At 52.0% G+C, this 23,908-nt stretch overlaps 1 protein-coding gene across 3 annotated transcripts in view; it reads right to left on the bottom strand.

Annotated features, from left to right (window-relative positions):
• Window positions 1-10,895: 10,895 nt before the first annotated feature.
• Window positions 10,896-23,908, bottom strand: part of LRRC20 (leucine rich repeat containing 20) — a gene marked incomplete at both ends in the record, with an annotated part of 57,629 nt that continues 44,616 nt past the window's right edge. For all 3 annotated transcript variants that reach the window (XM_079722610.1, XM_079722611.1, XM_079722612.1), the window contains one exon: window positions 10,896-11,050. In XM_079722610.1, the coding sequence (XP_079578736.1) occupies window positions 10,896-11,050 (155 nt within the window). The remainder of the gene's footprint in view (window positions 11,051-23,908) is intronic.

The raw sequence follows: 23,908 nt of genomic DNA on the forward strand, positions 1-23,908 counted from the left end.
GGTACCCGGCACACGTTTGCCTGCGCAGCGCCCCCTGCCCGCAGCATCCGTCCGAGCCTGGGCGCCCGGGGTCGCCTCCCAGATGTGACTCCCTCCGCAGGGACGGAGCACCCCTCCAAAGTAGAGGACAACCCACTGACCACTGCAGCCCTGGCCGCGACATCCGATAACTCTGTGTCCCTCTCCCCGTGACTCCCGTCCCAGCGCCACTCCTCGTCCTCGTCTCACTCCAGCCTCATCCCCAGCCACCCAGCCTAGTGTCCAGGACCCTGAGGCCCTCCTGAGAAGGGGATGGAGGCAGCTGTGATACACAGGAGGGCAAGGAGAGCAGGGACAATGTGTCAGTAGATGACCACTGACTCTGGAATTAACTGGCCAGGCGCTCACCAGATGTCTACCCTTGGGCAAGTGTCTTACCTGCACCTGAGCCTCAGTTTCTGCATTTGTGAAATGACTTTGAGGGAAGTAAATGAGATGACATCAAAGTTTCTGCCCAGCATGTAGTAGATGCCCAACAAATGGTCCGTTGAGGTGGGTAGGAGGCCATCTCCCTCCCACCATTCCAGTCCCTGTCAGGCACCACCATAGACTTTTGTCATATGAATGATGATCCCAGGTTCCAGGCAGATGGAAGAGAGTGAACGTCCCATTCTTCCCATTATTGGGGATTAGGGGTTTATTCTGGGGGAACTCTGGGGAAACGGTTCCCACCAGGCTTCTTCCTAGTCTCCCTTCTCCCTCTAGCCTGTCCTCTGCCCCAAATGGCTGGCAGAGTCTCAGGACTGGAAGGGCCTTAGAAGTCACTGAGTGTAACCCTGACCTGGGCAGGTGTCCCCATCCTAATGCCCAGCAGTGGGTTCTTCTGCCTTCAGGTCACTCTCTTTTCTCCAGGACAGCCCTTCAGAGAGCTGGAGGGAGGGAGGGCACCCTCTCAAGTCTGCCCTTCTGCAGGTGAAACACCTGAGTTTCTTTGGGCTTTTTGCTTCCTGTGATTTGCCTCAGTTTCATCTGTAAAATGGGGATAATGCCCATCCCCTTGAGTTATTGTGAAGATGAAAGGAGTTCCTCTGTGTAAAGCTCTTGGAATGCCTGGCTCAGAGTAAGAGCTCAATAAAAGTTAGTTATCATATCATTCCTATCTTGAGTCCACCTTCCTGTGGAAGTGCTCGCAGCTCTTGAAGTCTCCCTGTTAGGACCCAGAACTGCGACAAGTCATATCAAGCCCCCTTGACCAATGCAGAGTTCAGGACAAGGCTGTAATATCTGCATAGTCCAGCACTGCCATTTATTGTATGTGTGACTTTGGGAAAGTTATATAACCTCTTTGTGCCTCAGTTTCCCTTCATCTAAAAAATAGGGATAATAATAGTGCCTACCATATAGCAAAGCACTTACAACAGTGCCTAACATAGAAGGTGCTCAATAAATATGAGCTATATTTATGTGGGCACTAGGCTTTGAATAGTTCAGTCTCACCTTTTCTTGATTCCTCCTTCTTTTTCCCCTCCCTTTCTTCTTTCTTTAGCAGCCACATCATTCTGGTGCATTAACTTAAGCTTGTGGTCAATTCCCCCACCTAGTCCTTTTTATTTAAATCATTCTGGATCACAGAGCCTCTTTTCCTTCCTTCCCCCTCCTCTTCTACAGACTTCTTTCTTTCACCATCGGAACCTTTGTACCGTGCCCAAGTACATGTGGCACCATTCAAAACAAACTCAGTGGTCCAGCCTTTGAGGGCCAGGCAGGGCAGTGCCGTGGATAGAAAGACCTGGGTGTGAATTCTGTCTCCACCATTTATTACCTGTGTGGCCCTGCCTAAGTCGCTGAAGCCCTCTAACCTCATTTTCCCCATCTGTAAAATGGGATTTATCATCTTCTTCTCAAGGCTGCTGTGAGGATAAAAAGGCAAGTACCACTGACACACTGTCCTTCCTTATCCCCAAAGTTATGGGTGGAGGCTACACAGATAGATTGGGTAAAGGTCTTTCCATGAAGATTTAAAAAGTTTCTCCTCTCACTCCCCTCCCTCCTCCAAAGGGCCTCCTGGGAAACCTGACTGCCACTGCTCTATTTCGGATCATGCCTCCTCCCAGGTTCACCTGCCTGTCAGTCTGGGGTACTGCCCAGCCCTGAACCTTCAGTCAAGCAGGCATCGTCACTCTTCTTTTACAGGTGAAGCTACTGAGGTTAATGACTTACCCAATATTACACAGCTGGACAGTGGAGGAAAGAGGCAGAACATTCCTCTGGACTCCTAGGGCATTGGCCCTGCTGCCCCCCCACCCCAGCCTACCCTCAAGGTTCTTGGTCCTCTGGGAGCATCTGAGAAACTATGAGTGCAGTCATCCAGGGCACAGAAGCAATCCCTGTTCATCTCGAGGAGCCCCACCACTTCCTTGCCTTTCAGGGCTTCCCGCTCTGCCCATTCTGGCCAAGCCCTTGGCCTCACCCCTCATGCTCAGGGAAGCTGCTTCCCATCCCACCCCACCCCCAACAGCTGTGGCTGGGTTCAAGTGCTGTGCCCCGGGGAGTCTTTGCACAGACAGCCTCACCTTCCAGGATCTGATTTCCATCTGAAAAGCTGGCAGGAGGGCAGTGGGATTGAGAAGGTCCTTGAGGGAGGAGCATTTCCTGTGCTAACTGGGATCGATGTGGACCGCTGCTTGGAGAAGGGTCTGAAGGGAAGGGCGGGGGAGGAGGTAAAGGGTGATCTTTTTTTTTGCGGAGCACAGGCTCCGGACGCGCAAGCCCAGCGGCCATGGCTCACGGGCACAGCCGCTCCGCGGCATGCGGGATCCTCCCGGACCGGGGCACGAACCCATGTCCCCTGCATCGGCAGGCGGACTCTCAACCACTGCGCCACCAGGGAAGCCCAATCTTCTTAAATCAAGCTTTCTGGGGGCACTGAGGGAGGTCAGAGGGGCAATCGCATGACTGAAGGACTGCCTTTCTCCTTGGAGAAAGCAAAACAGGAACCGCCAGCCAAGGGAGGGAAGGTTTAATGGTCTGTGGTGAATTTGGAGGAACTGAGGCTTAGCCAAGCAACCTGGCTGAGGTCCAGGCTGGCAGTGTGCCATGTGTTAGGCTGTGTGATGCTGTGTCTGGGAGTCAGGAGCCTCCGGTTTTAGAACAAGTTCTGCTTAGTTTGTAAACTTGAGCAAGTTACACAGTTGCTTAAGTCCACATTCTTGGCATCAATGTGAAAACAGAGGTGGGATTAGAAGCAAATCACCTGGTGATCAATAATCTGGTCTCCTAGTACTCACATTTCTAGCTCCCAGTGGACACAAACCTGGAAATCCCACCTCTTTTTAAATCGGCTCATCATCCCTCCCCCGTCCTGCTGGCTGCTCCTCCTGCTGTGCTGTCCTCCTAGGGAAAGACACACCTCTGCACAGGCTGAACATTAACCAGGTGTCAGACGTGGGGGCCTACAGGGGCGGGGCAGGTGAGGCCAGTGCATAAGTGAATGTGGCCAGCTGTGGCCACTAGGGCACTCCTGCCTGGCTTCCAGATCCAGGAGATCACTGCCATCAGAATGTAGGCTCAGGGTTGCCAGCTTTTCTGATTTTTCAGAAGCCAGAAACCCAGATATTTTTCATGAAAAATTTCAGCTCCCAATTTAAAATTATTGAGAAACTTACTCAAAATTACTTCTAAACATTGTGCAGGCCAAACAAAATACATCTGTGGGCTGAATTCAGCTCAGGGCCCTTTTGCAACTTCTTTTTAAAAAATTAATTAACTTATTTATTCTTGGCTGTGTTGGGTCTTCGTTGCTGTGCGTGGGCTTTCTCTAGTTTTGGCGAGCGGGGGCTACTCTTCGTTGTGGTGTACAGGCTTCTCATTGAGGTGGCTTCTCTTGTTGTGGAGCATGGGCTCTGGGCGCGCGGGCTTCAGTAGTTGTGGCATGCAGGCTCAGTAGTTGTGGCACACAGGCTTAGTTGCTCTGCGGCATGTGGGATCTTCCCAGACCAGGGCTTGAACCCATGTCCCCTGCATTGGCAGGCTGATGCTTAACCACGGCGCTACCAGGGAAACCCGGCAACTTCTTAAATCTCTACAGGCCAGTGGTTCTCAACCTTGGCCGCACCTTAGAATCACACAGGGAGCTTTTAAAAAAAAATCACCAGTGCTGGGACCCAGTGCAGACCAATTGAATCAGAGTTTCTGGCAGGCAGGGCCTAGGAATCAGTACTTTTTCACAACTTTCCAGGTGATCCTAATATGCGGGCAAGGCAGAGACCCACTGCAAGACCCACTGCAAGTACCAAAATTACATTTTGGCACTGCCTATCACAGGGACTTTGAGAAGGCGAGAGGGGATCACAGAGTCATCAAAAGCCAAGCTTCTCAAACTTTAACATGCCCGTGGATCATGTGGGGGGGGTTAAAATGCAGATTCTGATTCAGAAGGTATGGGGAGGGACCCAGCCTCTGCAGGTGTAACACGCCCCCAGGTGCTCTTTTTTTTTTTTTGGCTGCACTGGGTCTTTGTTGCAGGTGCTCTTTTTTTTTTTGGCTGCACTGGGTCTTTGTTGCTGCACGCGGGCTTTTCTCTAGTTGAGGCGAGCGGGGGCTAATCTTCGGTGCGGCGCGCAGGCTTCTCATTGCAGTGGCTACTCTTGTTGCGGAGCACGGGCTCTAAGCGCATGGGCTTCCGTAGTTGTGGCATGCGGGCTCTAGAGCGCAGGCTCAGTAGTTGTGGTGCATGGGCTTAGTTGCTCCGCGGCATGTGGGATCATCCCGGACCAGGGCTCGAACCCGTGTCCCCTGAATTGGCAGGCGGATTCTTAACCACTGCACCACCAGGGAAGCCCCCCCAGGTGCTCTTGATGCTGCTCATCTGAGAATCACTCTCTGAGGAGCGAGAGTCCCATCCAACCTCTCAGCTTTGTCTATAGGAATCCCCTTGGCAATCCTGTCAAGGGTTGGAATAGGATCTCAGGGAGAGGGTGATGCTAAGCCAAAAGCAATGCTCCCCTTCTGGTGGGATTTCAGGCACAGTGACAGGCTAGTGGGGGAGACTGGGGGATGCCCATCCTCCCTCAGGTCATGCATACTGGCCATCCGCCCCTCCAAGGGATGGAGGAACAGCGGGAGGCCAGTGTGTCTGGAGTACAGTGAAGAAGGGGGAAGTAGTGAAGACCAGAGAAGTAATGGAGGGAAGACCATGCCAGGTCTTAAAGTCCATTGTAAGGACTTGGCTTTTCCACTGAAGTGCCATGGAGAGCCCCTGTGGGACATGGGCAGACAGTGACTTAGAAAAGGATCCTCTGGGGAATTCCCTGGCAGTCCAGTGGTTAGGACTCCGCACTTTTGCTGCCAAGGGCCTGGGTTCAATCCCTGGTTGGGGAACTAAGATCCCACAAGCCATGCAGCACGGCCAAAATAAATAAATAAAAATAAAAGGATCCTCTGGGTGCTGTGTGAGGGAGAAACAGAGACTCATTAAGGTGCAGAGGTGTGGGCCCTGCTTTGAGTCTGGTTTACTGGGGCTCAGGTGGGCCTGGAATCTGCACCTAAAAAGATCCTAGTGACTGAATCTCTTATATAGTCCAGACATCCCTTGTACAACTCCCAGAGCCCACGCAGGTTATTTTCTAGGTAACTGGCGTCGATAAGCTAGAATGCATTTTTAAAAAATATTTATTTATTTGGTTGCACCAGGTCTTAGTTGCGGCACGCATGTGGGATCTAGTTCCCCGGCCAGGGATCGAACTCATGCCCCCTGCATTGGGAGCATGGAGTCTTAACCACTGTGCCACCAGGGAAATCCCTAGAATGCATTTTGACTGGCACCACTGGAGTTGTGTGGTGTGGCAGTCCTGCAGGGTCCACCCCTGAAGACACCCTAATTTAAGTGCTTCCCATCTACAGGAGAGAGGGTGCCAGGGTGCTCTTGGCTGGTAAGAATCTGGATGTACACAGAATAGCATGAACCCCAACTGGCTCCTGGCCAAGGCCTTGAATGCCTCTTTGTCCTGAGTTATTAGTTGTCCTTGGCAGCCCGAGGCAGAACTTCATAGATCCTTGAACTGTGAAGATGCGGGGAGCGGTGAGCTGTCAGTCTTCTCATTCCCTGTGGGAATCAGCATCCAGATGTGCCCATCGGGATCCAGATGTGCCCCAGGGATGTGTGACAAACAGCTCTGTGCTCACCTGAGAGAGGCAAGGTTCTTGTCAGGGCACTAAAGCTGTCCACACAAGGGCAGGTGTAAGCAGATGGGTGAGGAAGCTCTCGGGTGTGTGAAATGGGCATAATGCTTATCACCAAGGGCTACTTACCTACACCACCTGTGGCATTATAGGAGGCAGTCTTTGCACCCATTTTACAGATGAGGAAAGCAAGGCTCAGAGGCTCTTCACAGGAATGTGATGGGAGAAGGAACATGTGAGTTGGAAAAAGCAATCGCTTCTCCCACCCGAGCCCGCCTCCCAGTTCAAACCCCAGCTCTGCTCCTTCCGAGCCACACACCAACCCCCAAGCCCTACGCCTGTCCTCATCTGCAGAGCGAGCACCAAGAGGCTGTTGCTGATAGTAAACGAGAAAACATACAAGTGCTGGCCCAGTGCTGATGAACAATAGGCGCTCAGTGAGTGCTCCTGCTCGGACCTAAAGTATCTGGGCTTGGGTGCCTTTTCTGAGGGATGGGTCCAGCACACCCGGCCCTGAGGCACATGTCCACAGCATGATCCGGCTGCCCCTGGGCCCGTCCCAGCCCATGACCTGCCCAGCAATCCAGTGACATGGTCTCTCAGGCCTGCCCTCCCTGGCCTTGGCAACTCTCCCAGCGCTCTGGCCAGGCCTTCTGGGCCACTGCTAACGCTCACCCTTCCAGGAACTGGTCCCCACCCAGGGCCAGCTTTTTGAGAAGGGACAGGCATGTTTAATGTAAATGGCAGCTCCGAAGTAAGGCCCTTTCGTCCAACACTGAATTTGGGAGAGCCTGAGGACCCAAACCCTTTATGTGTGGTGATGGATGTTAACTAGACTTATTGTGATGGTCATTTTGCAGTATATACACATACTGAATCATTGTTATACACCTGAAGCTAATATGTCAGCTGTATTCTCAAACAAAACAAAACAAAATGACCCTCTAGTCCCATACAGCTTACTGTCGACATTAATAAGTCTTTGTATCCCATCCTCTTCAACATAACAGTACTATTCCAGGAAACTCTTGCCCAGGAAGTAAAAGTTGTAAATCATTGTGTTGTTCATTCTAAGAAATTCCAGAATCATTTAAATGAACATCAAACTGCCCGACTCTTCAGTAAATAGCATCAAAAGAGAGCTTAGGACTTAAGCTTAAGACTCTTTGAACTCCTCGCCTTAAAACGTCTCTTTGTTGTGTCCACCGATCCTAAACTATATCACAATCTTTATGCAATCCTAGTCAAGGCGTCCTCCCCTGCACTGAAAGCCCCACCTGAAACCAGACTCCGAAATCTCACTACCGTGACTTTGCCCTCCCCATGCTGACACGCTGGGAAGATGTAGTAAAGCTGTCCCTTACTGGGAGAAGAGTCGGCTCAGCTTTGTCTGACCAACGGGTCAATTTGTGATATTTCTGGTGAGCCAGCATTCAGCAAGAAGAAACGGAGTCAGGGGGAGTCTTCTGCTTGACCTTTGGGGTGGGGGTGGGCAGCAGCCTGAGTCCAGGCTAGTCCACTGAAGATAGCTATAGCAGAGCCCCCAGCATCAGAGAGACAGTGACCAGGTGAGTTCTGGAAAGGTGCTCAGGGATCTCCTAGTACAGCCCCTTCCCTTTACAGACAGCAATCGGGGTCTAGAGAGGGGAAAAGGATTTGTCCAACTCACAGAGCTCACTGTGGTTTTTCGATGGATTAAATGAGTTAATATCTGTAACGTGCTTGGACACTGCCTGGTATGCACTAAGCTCTATACATGTTTGTTAAATAAAAATGATGGAAAGTCTAGCCTAAAACTCAAGGCAAACTCAGGCTGACCTCCCAGATTTAGAAAACAAAAACTAACTTAAACCTTGAACCCAGAAGCAGTTTCTAACTTGCATCAGAACACGTGGAGGGCTTGTTAAAGCCGAGGGCTGGGCTCCACCTCCAGAGCATCTGATTCTGTAGATATGGGGGTGGGGGGGAGCTATCTAACCCACTCCCTGTCTGGACCCTGAGAAATCAATCGCTAAGGGGAGAATTTCTGGCATCAGTCAGGGAGAAGTGGGGGCACAGCAGGTCCCTTCACGCTTCCGCAGGTAGCAGGTCTCCCCCAGCTGACATTTAGCGCTCTGCAGCAGCGCAGCGTTAGGGCAGGCGTCAACTCCGCCTGGCCGTGCCTCCGCCCACTGTGAATGTTCCAAGCCTCACCCCAGCGGAGCTGCTTTACCTCATGCTTCCAGCAAGAGGGGCAGCCCCTCCTCTTCGCTGGTGGTGGGATCAACAATCTGGCCACGAGAGATGTGTGCCGTGAGAATAAATCAGACACCAAGAGGCAGATGAAACCAACGTGTTCTTTATTGCAGACTGAAACTAAGGGCTCACTCACACAGTGGGCTTTGATTTGGGGCCGTCTCTGATGCCCAAGCTTTCCCAGCAGGCAAGGGCAAACTCTCCGAGCAGAGGAGAAAACAGCTTCCAGAAGCATCCCCTTCAAAGGGCTTGAGGTGAGGACCTGGGGAAGCAGCAGCTTAGCATGCAGAGGTTATCCAGAAAGGCAGGGTTCCAGAGGGCCAGGCAAACCCAGCCCTCCTCTCCTGGTGGCTTTGGGTCAGTCCCTTCACTGGGAGGTGCCACAGACTCTGGAAAGAGCTAAGAGGCCCAAGGTCTCTGGGGACTGCTTTAGGGAGGGGGATGAGCACAGACTCGGACTCCTGACAGGGCAGGGGGAGAGCTGAGAACCTTCACCCTCCACTCAGGACATCCCGAGGGTCCCCCCAGGCCTCTGCTTTTCAAACAGTAAAGTGCTCGTAGGAATCACCTGGGGATCTTCTGAAATGCAGGTTCTGATTCCGGAGGTCTGGAGTGAGGCCTGGGATTCTGCGTTTCTAACAAGCTCCCGTGGACGCCAGTGCTGCTGGCCCACAGACCATACTTGAGTTGCAAAGCTCTAGCCATACAGTGCCTTTGTGCATGTCGGAAAAGTACGCCCCTTCTCTGACAAGGAGAAACCCCACTCCAAAACACAGGCTGGGGGGTAGGGGGGACCAGGACAGCCTAGGCTGGACTGCAGACTCACTTGTCCCCAGCATCCATGGCTGAACTCGGAAGCCCTAGAAGATCCCGTTTCAGCTTCCTCACGCTGAAAACCCTTTTTTCCAGAGCTTCACCGACCAGGCCTTGGGAGATGAGCAGAGCGAACGTGAACACGGAGCGCTCAGCAATGGGCCAACAATGGCCCAACCTGTCAGCCTCTCGCCAGGAGACAGAAGGCCTGAGCAGGGACAGGCCTCGGAGCTGGAGAGGGGCAATGGGACGGGGAGCATTCTGATAAAGGGTTAGTGCTCTGAGCGGTGGTCTGAGCTCTGAACAGCCTAACCTTGGGAGTGGAAGACTGGCCCCTGGTCCACAAAAGTAGGATCCGGGTAGCCTGGCTTGCTCTGAGTCCTGGGGCCTCATGTGTCTCCCACAGACCAGGCAAGGTGGGCTCTGAGTCTGCTTGCTCCACCGATGAGAAGGTGGGAGGTAGATACCTGGGGATCAAGGGGTCAGAGGTTCTCCAAACCACAGGTGTTGTCAGGAAGCAAGAGCCCCAGGCTCTCTCCTGGTCGAGGGACCGGTTGCCCCCGTTTGCCGGGTGTCATCCCAGTGTTAGCACTGAAAGTCCCACGTCCCAGGAAACCCCTCAGTCCCGGGCAAACAGAGATGGTTGGTCACGCAATTACCTGGCCACACCCTAGACTCCAGGTTGAGGGCCTGGAGATGACTAGGTCATCAGGGCTCTGGGTGGTGGCCTGGGAGCTGGCTGGTCACGAATCTAATGGTCCATTGTGCCTTCTGCCCCGTGTGGACCAGTGACAAGGCAGCCAGACTCCTGCCAGAGGGAGACTGTTGAGGGTGGCACAGGTGCAAATGGCTTTGCTTCTCTCTGGGCCACCTCTCCTGCAGCAGAAGGGCTGATGCCAGGCACCCCCGCTCACGCCCAGGGGAGGGATGGGGCACTCCTGACTTCCCACCCCACCGATTTCTTAGTCATGAGGAAGGACAGAGCCTACTTGATTTGCTCTCCACTTGCCGGTCTTGGGCTCCTATACAAACGTTCTCAACCCTGCTACAGTGTCGGGCCACACTGTCTCCACAGCTTTCCCATGACTCCTGGTTCAGGTTCCTGCCAATCCAGGGACCCACAGGGCTGAGGATGGGGCACTGTGGAAGGCCTCATCCTGATCGGTTCTCAGGAATCAATAAATAGGTGGAGATCGTCTTCTGTCCCTTTTAGGGCAGCCACTGGCTTTCAGCACTAGAAACAAGGCCTCGAACCCACAAGGGCCTGGAAAATGCTCAGCGATGCTCATCCGTGGGCCCAGAAGGTACCAATGATTTGAAGGTAACTTGGAGGCATGTGTTCCCCCAAAAGACTTTAGGGAGCCCAAAGGAGGCAAAAGCCCCTGCCATTGTCCCTTTCCTCAAATTGTAAGGCTCAGAGGATCTGCCCAGGTTTACACAGAAGCTGTGAGTGCCCAGAGTCTGGGCTCCAGCCCCGTCCTCGCCTCCTCCCTCCGGGCATTCCAGGGCCCACTACTGCTCTATGCTATCTATCCTGGACTGCCACACCCCTCCCGCCACACGCTGTTCAGCCCGCCCGCCCCCAGCCCCCCAAACTTGGCCTCCCATGGGCTCGTGAGACTCCCTCCCCTCAGGGCGCCAGGCCAGGTGGCCTCTGTCCCTTGCTGGGCGGGCATGAGGAGGGAGGCCTAGGGTGGGGAGGCCCGCGCGTCCTCCGGAGACATGAGCATGTCGAACTTGATGAGCGGCGGGGCGATGACGCGCACCTCGGCATTCAGCGGGTTGAAGCGCAGGTTGATGCTGCGCAAGGCGGGCATGGCGGCCAGCTTCTCCACGGGCACGTCTGTCAGGGAGAGAGGGACAGATTAGGGGGCTGGAGCCAAGCGGGCAGAGAAGAAGGAGGATGCATCACCTGATACACATGGGCTCAGTGCCCAGCACCCGGCCCTGTGTGAGGGGCCATTGGGGCCCACCAGGGCACTACAACCACATGCAGAAAAGCATCCTAAAAAATAGTTACTGTGCTGCGCAACAAGAGAAGCCACCACAAAGAGAAGCCCGCGCACTGCAAAGAAGAGTAGCCCCCGCTCACCGCAACTAGAGAAAGCCCGCGCGCAGCAAGGACGACCCAACGCAGCCAAAAAAAAAAAAAAAAAGTTAAACACAGATTACCACTTATCCCAGCCATGCCACTCTTGAGTGGATCTCGCAGAACTGCAAACAGGTATTCAAATACGTGCACACGTGTTTACAGCAGCACTATTCACAATAGCCCATGTCCACCAACAAATGGATAAACAAAAAGTGATATAGCCAAACAATGGGATATTAGTCAGCCTGACACATGCTACAACATAGATGAACCTGGAAAACGTTATGCTGAATGAAAGAAGTCAGACACAAAAGGTCACAGAGTATATGATTCTATTCATATGAGGTGTCCAGAATACGCAAAGCCATAGGGACAGGAAGTAGATTAGTGGCTGCCAGAGGCTGGGGTGAGGGGATTGGAGAGTGACTGCTTAATGGGTGCAGGGTCTCCTTTGGGGTGATGAACGTATTTTGAAACTAGAGTTGACAGGTGCAGAACATTGTGAATGCACTAAATGCCACTGAATTGTACACTTTTAAATGGTTAGTTTTGTTTCAATTAAAAAAAAAAAAAAGGACCAGAACAAGGCAGCAGCTATACTAATACTTGAAAACATTTACGGTTCCTCACACCTAATCTTTAGGATCACTCAGTCTCTGGTTCAAGTCCCAGGTCAGCCACATAACAACTGTGTACCTAAAGCAAATTATTAAACTTCATATCATATATCTGGAAAAGACGAAAACTCTAATTTGAAAAGATACATGCACCATAATGTTCATAGCAGCACTATTTACAATAGCCAAGACATGGAAGCAACCTAAGTGTCCGTCACCAGATGAATGGATAAAGAAGATGTGGTACATATATACAATGGAATATTACTCAGCCATAAAAAAGAATGAAATAATGCCATTTGCAGCAACATGGATGGACCTAGAGATTATCATACTGAGTGAAGTCAGACAGAGAAAGACAAATACCATATGATATCAATTCTAAGTGGAATCTAAAATATGACACAAATGAACTTATTTACAAAACAGAAACAGGCTCACAGACATAGAAAACAAACTCATGGTTACCAAAGGGGAAAGGTGGGGTCGGGGAGGGACAAATTAGGAGTATGGGATTAACAGATACACACCACTATATATAAAATAGATAACAAGGATTTACTGTAAAGCACAGGGAACTATATTCAACCTATATGGGAAAGAATGTAATAACCTACATGGCAAAGAATCTGAAAAATATATATATGTATAGCTGAATCACTTTGCTATATACCTACAGCTAACACAATATTGTAAATCAACTATCCTTCAATTAAAAAAATAATAAAATAAACTTCATATCAGGGTAATAATAGTATATACCTCACAGGGTTGTTTAAGGATGAATGAGAGAATATCTGTGCAGTGATTCCTCGGAGATATTGTGGGTTTGGTTCCAGACCACAGCAATAAAGTGAATATCACAACAAAGCGAGTCACATGAATTTTTTTTGGTTTCCCAATGCATGTAAAAGTTATGTTACCCTACAGTGTCGTCTATTAAGTATGCAATAGCATCACGTTTAAAAAAACAATGTACATGCCTTAATTTTAAAATACTTTATTGCTAAAAAAATGTTCACCATCATGTGAGCCTTCAGCAAGTCACAGTCCTTTTGCAACAGTAACATCAAAGATCACTGATCACAGATCACGGGAGTTTGCCCTCCCTTAGCACCTTGGGGTGAGTGGCTCTGAGCTCCCTGGGGGCTGGCTCTGTTCGTTAGACCAAGGGTCCAGTGCTGGAGGCAGGGGCAACTCTTAACCTCCTGAGAGCAGAGTCTTTCTTTGTCCTTGAATCCCCAGGGCCAAACACTATACCTGGCACATAGACATGGTGGGCACAAAAACATGTTCTGGGCAGCCGGCAGGGAGTTACTAGGGTGGGTCGTGGTCGGGAGCCGGGTCCCAAGCGAGTGTGGCTATAGTGCGGTGAGTGGGGCTCTTGTTGGACAGGCAGGAACCTGCATGATGGATGAGAGGACAGGAGGCGTGAAGGAGGCAATGGGGAGGGACCCAGAGCCCAAGGCAAACGTGGAGGCTCAGGTAGGGAAAGAAGCAGAGATAAGGCATTTCTAGAATGCAAGGTTATGACCAGATGCTACTCCTGGGAGGGGAGGAAAAGCAAGATCAACTGCTCTCAGTTCCTGCTCACCTTCTGCTTCCTCTCGAGCTCATCCACATGCTAAGTCACATTACACAGCTGCCAGCAGCCTGCTCCTCTATGCCTCTTACTGGGTGGGGCGGCTGCTGGAGCGGGGGCTGAAGGAAGGGGTTGCCTGTGGCATTTCTTGTCTTTATTCATGGAAAGTGGGCCCCCAATTTCCCTATCAGTTAATGGCTGGGAAGAAAAGGGCTAATGACTTGGAAGCTTCCCCTTCTCCACATTAGCACATTAGCTTTGTAATGGCCAACAGCACAGCCAGCAGCTGGGCAGGCAGGACAGACACACCATCTCCTCTGCCCCTGATCGCCCAGATAAGAAAATCCTCTTGCCTTGGGCTCTTAAGAAGTCAGGTCATTTCACAGGGTATTATACCCCCATGTAGCACAGGAGGAAATCAAAGCCCAGGGAGGTTAACACCTTGTTAAAATGGGCCCAAGGGACTTCCCTGGCAGTCCAGTGGTTAAGACTCCACACTTCCGATGCAGGGGACGCAGGTTCCATCCCTGGTCGGGGAACTAAGATCCCACATCCGCGGGGCACAGCCAATTAAAAAAAAAAAAGGGCCCAAGAAAGGAGGCTGCTTCTAGGAACTGATATTTGAGGCCCTGTGCTAGGTGGTTCTTCATAATGACCCATTCATTTGGCAGATAAGGAAACTGGGCCTCAGATTCTCCATGCTGACAATGATCCTCTAACTCTGCTCCAGCTCCCCTGGATTTTTCAACTAGGCCTGACTTTTGTGCTTCAGTGTTCATCTCTCATTGTCCAATTTTAGCAAGAATTCTGCTAAGCTGGTTTAGCCAGAATCCTCCACCCTCGATACCTACAGGTTCCTCACCGTCCACTATCCCCTAGGTGACGTCAGATCACCCTTGCCTGCCTTCAAGCAAGAACTAGGGGTTGCTAAGGACTTTCTCTCTCTGGACTCCGTGACTCCTCCACCCCTCAGCCAGGGAGGCCTGCAGGCTGCAGAGTGGCCGGTGCTCCTGAGAAGGGGAGGAGGGTCTCCCTGTGATGCCCCAGCCGAGGTTTGCTGGGTGTGGCACGAAGACCAGCTGCAGCCCAGGCTTGGAGCAAATCCCCGTGACTCCAGGCCTAGAGACAGCAGCACTGCCTGAGTTCTCAGCCTGTCTTTTCCAAGTACCACTCACTGAGCTGGCCTCTTCAGGGTCTGCAGCGTTCCCCAAACCACTCTGCCCAAGGACAGTGATGGTGGGGATTAAGTATATCTCTTTCCCCTGATTTAAATGCTAAAGGTGATTGAGCAGCTTAGAGGAAGGAGCAATGGGGCCACCAGACTGTGTCAAAGCTGGCAGAATCAACAAACTGGAGCAGCCAAGCTAGCAAGCAACAAGCCCAAGAGCCCAATCGGGAGTTTCTGAATAAAGCTTAAAAGAACATTTATGCTCAGAACATCCTGACAAGAGCGGGAGATGGCTGGAGGGTAGAGAGGAAGATATGAAATGATCTGCGTTTTGTGGGTGGGGAAACTGAAGCTTGAAGAGGTTACATAAGTTTCCTAGGGCTACAAGACACATTGGCCTCATGGTGGTAATGGAAGCCAGGTCCCTGGACTTTGGCACACCTGGAGAGGAAGAGGAGCCCAGCTCTGCCCTCTCCCCTGGGCCATGCCTTCATCCCCATTCGCCCATGTCCTCTGGATCCTCATATTCCAGCTCAGAGGCCCCCTCCTCTGTCACTCCCTCTGGTCTGCATCCAAAGTCCCATAACCCTTTATACAAGGCTCATATCACGCATCACACTCTGGGACTATGTTCACCCTATAAGTGCAGTACCTGGCACAGTGCTCACAGGTGCTCAATAGCTATTTGTTGGATGAATGAGTGAACGAACAAATGAATGAATATTTTACCTCCTGAACTAGATCGTAAGTTCCTTCAGGCTCAGGACCGCCCTGGGCTGGGCGCACAGTGGACCCACCACCAACACCACTTGATTAAGCAACTCTGACCTCAGTACATTCAAGAGTTGGGGCCCTTCCCTTGACCTGACCCATTCTGGGCACTTTGGCCAGTCAGGGCCAGGCCTCTGTGGGCCAAGGCTGTGATCGGTTACTGGCCCTTTAGTGCAATCATCCAATTTAGAAAATGAGAAAATATTGATGAGCAGAAATAAAATCACCCATGTCTCACCACGCAGAACCAATCACTGTTAATGTGAGGTACATGGCCTTACCAACTTTTAAACATGCGTGCGTGTGTGTGTGTGTGTGTGCATACACAACTATGTTTCAAAAATGGCCTCCTAGGGCTTCCCTGGTGGCGCAGTGGTTGAGAGTCTGCCTGCCGATGCAGGGGACACGGGTTCGTGCCCCGGTCCGGGAAGATCCCACATGCCGCGGAGCGGCTGGGCCCGTGAGCCATGGCTGCTGAGCCTGCGCGTCCGGAGCCTGTGTTCCGCAACGGGAGAGGCCACAGCGGTGAGAGGCCCGTGTACCGCAAAAAAAAAAAAAAAAAAGGCCTCCTAGATACTATGCCATAACGTGCTTTTCTTGATGACACATTGTGAACATCTTTTCAGGTTACAAGTCTGTGACATTATTATGGCCACGTGGTGCCCATGGAATGGAGGGATCACACTTTGGCTCATGTTTCTACTGTTAGACATTCAGTTTGTTTCCAGCTTTCACTATTACAGACAATGAGAGATGGATCCAACCCTCTTCCCACCACAGACAGCCCTCCCAGGCTCCTGCCTATGTCTGTGGAAGCTTAAAATAATCAATAAAAGCCGAATCAGAGTGGGCAGTATTTAGAGAAAATTACTTCTCCAAGGTCAGCTTGACCTCCCTTCACTAATCATTGGCACTACTGACTGGCAAACTTGTTTCATGCCACTGGGACCAGCTAGAGGCAAGATGATAAAAATGATCGCTTCACAGCACGATTCGTCATATGCGTGGTGCCCATGGTCTGAAAGGAGGCTGAGAGGAGGAGGGGTCTGGGCCCAGGGAAGTGGTAAGGGGTACTGAGTGAGCTTCCCAGCACAGAGGTAACCCAGCAGAGACCAGTGACTTCTGATTCCCGCTTTGGGTGGAGCTGAGTCCCACTACATCTAAGGTCCCATCTGGAATTGGGATGAGAGGCTCCCCAACCTGGTGGCCTAGGGCCCCAGTTCCCCGGCTTCCTTGGCAGCTTAGAAACAAATCATGGCGCCCAGTTGGCTGCTCAGGCTGGAGCAACACTGAACAGTTTACACATGGCTGGCTGTCTCACTTCTGATACAGGTAATCTCCTTCCAGCCAGAATGCCTGATTTTTCAGGATTTTTCGGCTTCTCTGCCTCCAATCCCCAAAGGATCCCAACCAGTGAGCGTGGAGCCTGAGGCCTCCTTACAATGGGACCTGGGGCGCTGGGTAAAGATGCAGAGGCAGCGCCCCAGCCCTAGTGCCTCAGGCCTGTGGGCAGCACATGGGAGGCTGCCTTAGCCTCCCCAGGGGGCTGTGGGCACATTCGTGCTCGAGAATTCAGGCTGGCCTGACATCAGCCTTGACACAGCTTTTGGTGCCTGGTGCCTCAACAACAAAGATCAAGGATGCTGAGCTGAGCTGAGCTGAGCTTCACGCCCCACTCGAAATGCCACAAGACACAAGCAGGCAAACTATGGTAACCTGGAGGGACAGAGAATTGTGCCTGTAACAAGGAGGCTCCCGGGCCACACTTACGGCTGGGTCTGTCCCTTCAGAAGCCCGGGGAGGGGAGTGATCGAGCTCCCCCACTGCACAGAGCCCTGGCCCGAGCCCTGGTTGTCGGGGGGGATGTGTACAGGAAGAAAGCAGCAGCAGCCCTTGCGCTCAGGAGGCACAGAGAACACTGCATGCCCTTGACAGTCCTGCAGGCTGAGTCCCTCAAGGAAGTCTGCTTGGCTTGGGGAGTTGTAAGTCCTCTGGTGAAAGAGAGGCCAGCTGGGGGAGTGGATGGGGCAGAGACCCAGGCCCTGACCTCGGATCTGCCATTTGGAGTCGTGCAACCTCAGGCAGGCCCCTAACCTCTCTGAACCTCAACCTCCCATCTTTAAACGGCCCTCGGCCTCATGGGGCCACAGGGGCTGGCAGAAGGGACCATGTGGCGCTCCCCAAGGAGGTGTAGAGAGTGTGGCGGGCAACCGGCAAGAGGATGGGGAGCACAGAGTGTTTTAGGGAATACGTTAATGAACCTTAAGTGCAGGCTGTGGGGAAAGAAAAACAAAGGGGGAGAAAAGCCCCCACTATGATTTCCTCCTCCTCTGCACCTCAGACTGGCCAGCAAGGTGGGCCCACGGGCTCCCAGTGCGGCCACCTGCCACCACCGCCCCCTCCTGCACACTGCCCCGCCCGGATCTACGTGCAGTCAAAGCCGGGTCAGAACACAGTCCCCTTACTGGCTGCTCTGGAGACAGCCAAGTAACTCGGACTGCCTGGCCCAAGCCCGGCATTTGCCTTCCCCGTCAGATTTCCCATTTTGCTCCCCTGTGCCCACCGCCCCTCCCCCTGAAGTCCCCCCACCCCTCTGCTCTGCTTCTCCAGCTGCTTCAGTTAGATACCCCGGGAGGGGCTCAGGAAAGAATGGCAGTTTTGCCATGGCCTCCCATTAAGTGTCTGCCGATCCCTCCCTCACAGCTGGAGGTATGTGTGTCTATAACACTCACACGGAAGACTAGAGCAGCCATATCTGCTGTGTGTACAACAAGAGTCTGGAAGTGAGGGGTGAAGGACGCGTGGGATGGAAAAGTAATCGCCTCCCGTACAGGCTCTTCTCCTGGGGGGGGGGTGGACATGTGAATAGCTCCTTTGTAAATCTTCTCCGTGCTTGGAACCTAAGGTCGCTGCCACCAACTTTACAACTCTTTCCACTCAGGCTCAAGATCACTGTCAGAGAAATAAGACCTCCGTTATGATTGGAAAAATAAGAAGAAAAGCTCCTAAGATAAGCACCAGACGGGAGTGAATTAGGTAGGGCCTCACCAGGGAAACCAGCTTCTGAGAAACAAAATGAGTGGAAGGTGGAGGTGGAGGGGAAGTGGGTGGAGTGGCCAGGACACCAGCAAGGAAGTGGTGTGCTGGCTAATGTTTAACAATCCACTTCCTGGAGGGAAACATCCCTGATGTGTGGCATTTGCCGATTTTTCGTGGTGTAAACATTCCTCCCATGGCCAATTTCAAGCTACCAAGGTGAGGTCACTGAACTTGAGCAAGCACCTCCAGTAATGGTGAGCCAAGTCAGTAGCCCGCCCAGGCAGGACCACAGGCTCCTGAGCACAAGGTGTCAGAGCTCAGGCCAACTCCTGTCCACCTACACTAGGATTCTTTGGAATAAACTTGAACTTTGGGAACTGGCCCGCTGTTTTGCTGTCTGCATGTTCTCAGTTGCCTCTGGCTCATTGATAAAGTTCCTTCTGAAAAACCCAGGTGAGGGGCTTCCCTGGTGGCGCATTGGTTGGGAGTCCGCCTGCCGATGCAGGGGACACGGGTTCGTGCCCCAGTCTGGGAGGATCCTACATGCCGCAGAGCGGCTGGGCCCATGAGCCACGGCCACAGAGCCTGCGCATCCGGAGCCTGTGCTCCGCAACGGGAGAGGCCACAACAGTGAGAGGCCCGCGTACCGCAAAAAAAAAAAAAAAAAAAAAAAAAAAAAATCTCTCCTTATGCAAAGCACTGCCCTCAATAGCTGGGGTTCTGGAGCAAGACTGCCTGGGTTGGAACCCTGGTTTTGTGCAGGCAGCATGACCTTGGCCAAGTTACTTAACTTCCCTGAGCCTCAGTTTCCTCACCTGGGGAGAATAATAGTGCCTGCCTCATAAGGCAGCCGTGAGCGTTAAGTAAGAGCACGCTTGAAAATGGTTAGAGAAGATCCAGATATGAAATAAATGGCCACTGAGTATCAGCTAGTGTAACTGACCATGACATGAGCCCCGTGGGAACAGGGAGCGGGCTTTGTCCATCTCCATCTCCAGCACAGAGCCTAGCGCACAGCAAGCTGCTCAATCAAAAATGACAACTGTCGAATGAACATTTCCCAAATGCCTAAATCCGTGTTCGTGACCCTGCGAGCCTCTTACTCCCTGAATAGGGCTCTTGCAAGGCTAAGCTTTGAGAGTCAGAGCATCTGGGCTGCTCTCCAGCACTCTGGACAGAGAGAGAGACAGACAGTCCCTTAGACTGGCTTGTCTAAGGGAGCAAGAAAGTACTTTGTTTTAAGCAAATGTCAAAGAACTTTTCTTGCTGTTCACCTGTGTGCTATCAGCACCCTGGAGAACTGGAGGTTCTGTGGGTAATCAAAGTTTTACCACTCAGTTGCTGGCACGGAGAATGCCATTTGGACAGAGACCAAGTGTGTGAAATGTCTTCTGCCCAGAGACCCGGCTTGCTAGTTCCCTTCAGGCAGACACATGTGGGCAGGAGCTGCAACAGGAGCTTCCCTCCCCTCCGTGTCTGGGGACCATGTCTAACTTGCATTAATTGCTGTTGAAGACTGTTTGCTTACCCCTAACCTCTCCCTCAAGCGGCTCCACAGCCAGCAAGCGCTCCTACACTGTGTCTAGTGATGGCTTCACGATCGATGCCTGTACTGACTGCTCACTGCCCATGGGTACAGGGCAGCACTCTGTTGGCGCTGGATGAGGGCATTCTGGGCAGATGGCATGAGTCCACTGTGCCAAGCAGGCAGCTGCCACCTTGAAGGGTGAATCATCTTCCCCTGGGCACTGTGACACTCAGCACTTGGAGGGCAGGGCAAGGCTCAGACTGTCGCCAGCTGGCTGTGCTCGGGACGGGGGGTGGGAGGGTGGGGGCGTAATTCAAACCCAATGTCCAGGGATCCATCCATTTCCCCCCAGATGGGCTTGGAGCCCAAGATCCAGGGGCAGGAGGAATGTGTCAGGGGTTTGACATTGTCTTCCCAGACCTTCTCTGCTTTGACCTGTCTTAGGGGCTAACAGCCTTCTCTGGCAGGCAGGGAGCTACAGGAAGTGTGCTTGCTAATCAGCTCCTTGTAAATACCAGCTAAAAGGCCGCTCACAGGGAGAGCTCCTTTCTCTGCAACTGCAGGGCTCCTGCCAGGGCTGAGAGAGGCCAGTATAAGAAAACTCTGCCCTTGTGACCTGGCCAATAGCTTACCGGTGCTACCAGACGTGTGGCACCTGACCTGCTACCCCAGGTGCCATCCACACCCTCCTCTCCCATCACATGAAGACCTGGCAGGCTCCGGAACACCAAAGACACGTGGGCCCAGGTGTGCCAAAGACCTGGGTTCAAATCCTGCCTCCACCAGGCCCCTGTGCAGTCTGCTTAATCTCTCTGAGCCTCTCTCTTAGCCGTCAAGTGGAGGTAACGCCCCCTATCCAGAAGAGAGGCCTGAGCAGATTAAATGAGACATTACAGAGGAGCAGTGTCAAGCAGCCATAGCTGTTAGGCTTTCAAGTGTGTGTGATTTTATCTTTTCAGATCAAATAGAGCATTATTTCCACTTCTGCTTTTCTAGGGTTTCCTCTGTTTAAAAACTATTTCCTGGGCTCCAGTGAAAGAACTCTCCTCCTGTCCCCCCAGAGGCACAGAGGGGGTGTGATGAGGAACAATAGAACCAGGTCCCGCTCACTCCCGCTCCCCGGGAAGCCCTCCCCAGCCCAGCTTCCTCGTGTACCACTCACTCAGCACTTGGTACTCAGTGCTTGTGGCTCATGCCCCCAGCCACAGGAGAGTTCCAAGAGCAAGGAGAGCCTGCAGAACCTCTCACTAAGGGGCCGCTTGGTAGAGCCCCAAAGTGAAATAAAGCCACATATCTCTGCCCCTGTGATGCTGATCAATTTAGTCTGTGAAACAGGGTGGAACAGTGATGTCAATGTCAGGAAAGGGTGATCCTGAGGTCCTAGTGGGCATTTGTGCCCCACACTAAGGGAGGATATCCTGGAGAATCTCTTCTGTTGATGGAGACCAGAGTGAAGCTGCGTCTCCCTGGAGGGATCTGCCCCTCCCCCGCCTGCTCAGAGAAGGAAAAAGTTGCTGTGATACAGGGCCTGGGCTCCCAGTGATACACTGGGCTGTGGCAGGGGTGCAGGTGCCCCTTTGGGCCAGGTATGCTCCATCTAAGTCTCCACAGTGCCCCCAAATCATCCTTGTAGCCCAGGGGACAAGGGTCCTGTACTTTGTGGAAACCTTGGGTACCCTGAGGAATTTGTGAGGCTTAAGGAGCAGTTGTGCTTGGGAGGACGGTGCGGCCATTAGCACAGTCAGCTGCCCGGAGGTGGCACCTGGTGCTTTAGGAAAAGGCCCTGCGCTTCTCAGGCCCTGCTATGCATAGAAAGCACTTGGGGGTCTTGCTCAGGTACACATTCTGATTTTCAGGAGGTTGGAGGTGAAGCCTGAGGTTCTGAATTTCTAATAGGTTCCCAGGTGACGCCCACACTATTGCTGGTCTGTGGATGACACTTTGAGAAGCCAGAGCCTCGACAGGGGTTCTCAAACTTCAGCACGCATCCGCATCACCTGAGGGGGAACTTATTAAAACAAATTGCTAGGGAATTCCCTGGTGGCCCAGTGGTTAGGACTCGGCGCTTTCACTGCCGTGGCCCGGGTTCAGTCCCTCCCTGGTCTGGAACTGAGATCCCATAAGCCAAGTGGCACGGCCAAAAAAAAAAAAAAAAAAAAAGATGCACAAATTGCTGTCTGTCCCCACTCCCCCAGTTTCTGATTGAGGAGGTCTGGGGAGGAGCCTAAGAATATGTATTTCTAACAAGTTCTCAGATGATGTTGCTCGTCCTGGGACCCCCCCACTCTGAGAACTATTGGCCTTGACAGTAAGAAGTGAAACTGTGTGAACACAGAATTAAATAAATGCAGCCCAAAGCATCCCTACGTGATACAGGTACAGATGTCCCCCGCTATCTGAAAGTAGAGCATTCCTAGAAAAGCTTTCGTAAGCAGAAATGGCATAAAGTGAAGAAGCAACTACCTTAGGACACATCTTATTAACGGACACACAAAACAAAGTGAGATAAAGCACATGGCGGCTTGATGCTGAGATGTGGTTCTGGGGAAGGAGCTTGGCAGGGCCACTCTCTCTGCTCGGGGCACAAACTTCCTCTGTTAACACTTGCTACAAAATAAACGCTGAATGCGATTTGCGCTTTTCCTATTTTTTCATAAAAGTGTAAATCCTCTTCTGATTTCCTTGATTAACGAAAGCAGGTACCAGTGCAGGTCTTTCGTAAAAGTGAAGTGGTGTAAAGCAAACTTTCGAAAAGCAGGGGATATCTGTACTTTTCCTTTTAAAAGTGCTATTGCTCTATTTGTTAAATTCTTAACAAGCTTTTGTTTCCCTATGATCTCTCGCTCTTTCTGGAACAATGGTTGCATGGGGTAAAAAACCCAGCGAATCGAGGGTGACGGAAAGTTAAATTCTAGCTTAACCAAAATAGTCTCCTGCTTAAGCAAAATGAAGTCTCCGAAATATCAGTACTTGGTCTCCCCTGCACCCCACATGTTCCAGGAACGTGTTGAATTGCTCTGCAGCATCGAGTAATTATAAGTTCTTAGGAGTGAACGCTGCTCCCACACCCACCTTCAAGGCCTGTGTGATGGCTGCTGGGGTGAAGATCTGACTCCCTGGTTTTAACAGGATGGGTGACCCATCTTCTGCCCACGTCACCGCTCAGAGACTAAATGCTTCTACATCCTCCAAAGCCTTTCCAGGGCTCTCTGGGGAACTCCACCTCACAAGGACACGTGGACAGCCACCCTCTGCCTGGGAGCCTCCCCCTGGCACCTCAGCACTTCTGACCATGTCTTATCTTGTAGTTTACTCTCCGCTCCCACTCAGACTTTCCCTACAGCCTGTAAGCAGCTTAAGGTTAGGACCTGCATCTCATTCATCTCTGTCGCCCCTATTTCTGCAGAGACTCTCTCTCCCCATGCAGTCTTGTTTATACACACTCAGAAGCTTCCATATACCAGAGGCTCCTTCTGGTTTGGAAAATATAAGGACCATCCCATATCCCAGAAACTTGTAAGTCACTGTTGTCAGAATAAATACTCTAAGCTACAAACCCTTTTCTCCCTTGCGGAAGTGCCTGGCAGGCTTGTCCCCAAGGACCCAGGAAGCCTCCCATCTGGATGGGGGCACTTGCTATGTGTGTGTGCCAGGGCCCAGCTTGGGGGGGTGGAGGAGAGGCCTGTGACCTGCACCACTTCCTGTTCATCTGTACCAGGCCCAGACCTACAGACTCAGGGGGTTAGGACAAAGGCAGAGAAAATGGTAAGACAAGAGGCAGGACTTCTGGACTGAGAGCTTGGCCGTGCAGGGTGGCTGAGGTGGGATGGGGTGGAGATAAAGAGTCAGACGGCATTGAACCTGTCATCTACCTGGCTCCACACTCGGGTGAGAGGAGAGCTCA

This window comes from Hyperoodon ampullatus (genome assembly GCF_949752795.1).
Source record: "Hyperoodon ampullatus genome assembly, chromosome: 1".
NCBI classification, from domain to species: Eukaryota; Metazoa; Chordata; class Mammalia; order Artiodactyla; family Ziphiidae; genus Hyperoodon; species Hyperoodon ampullatus.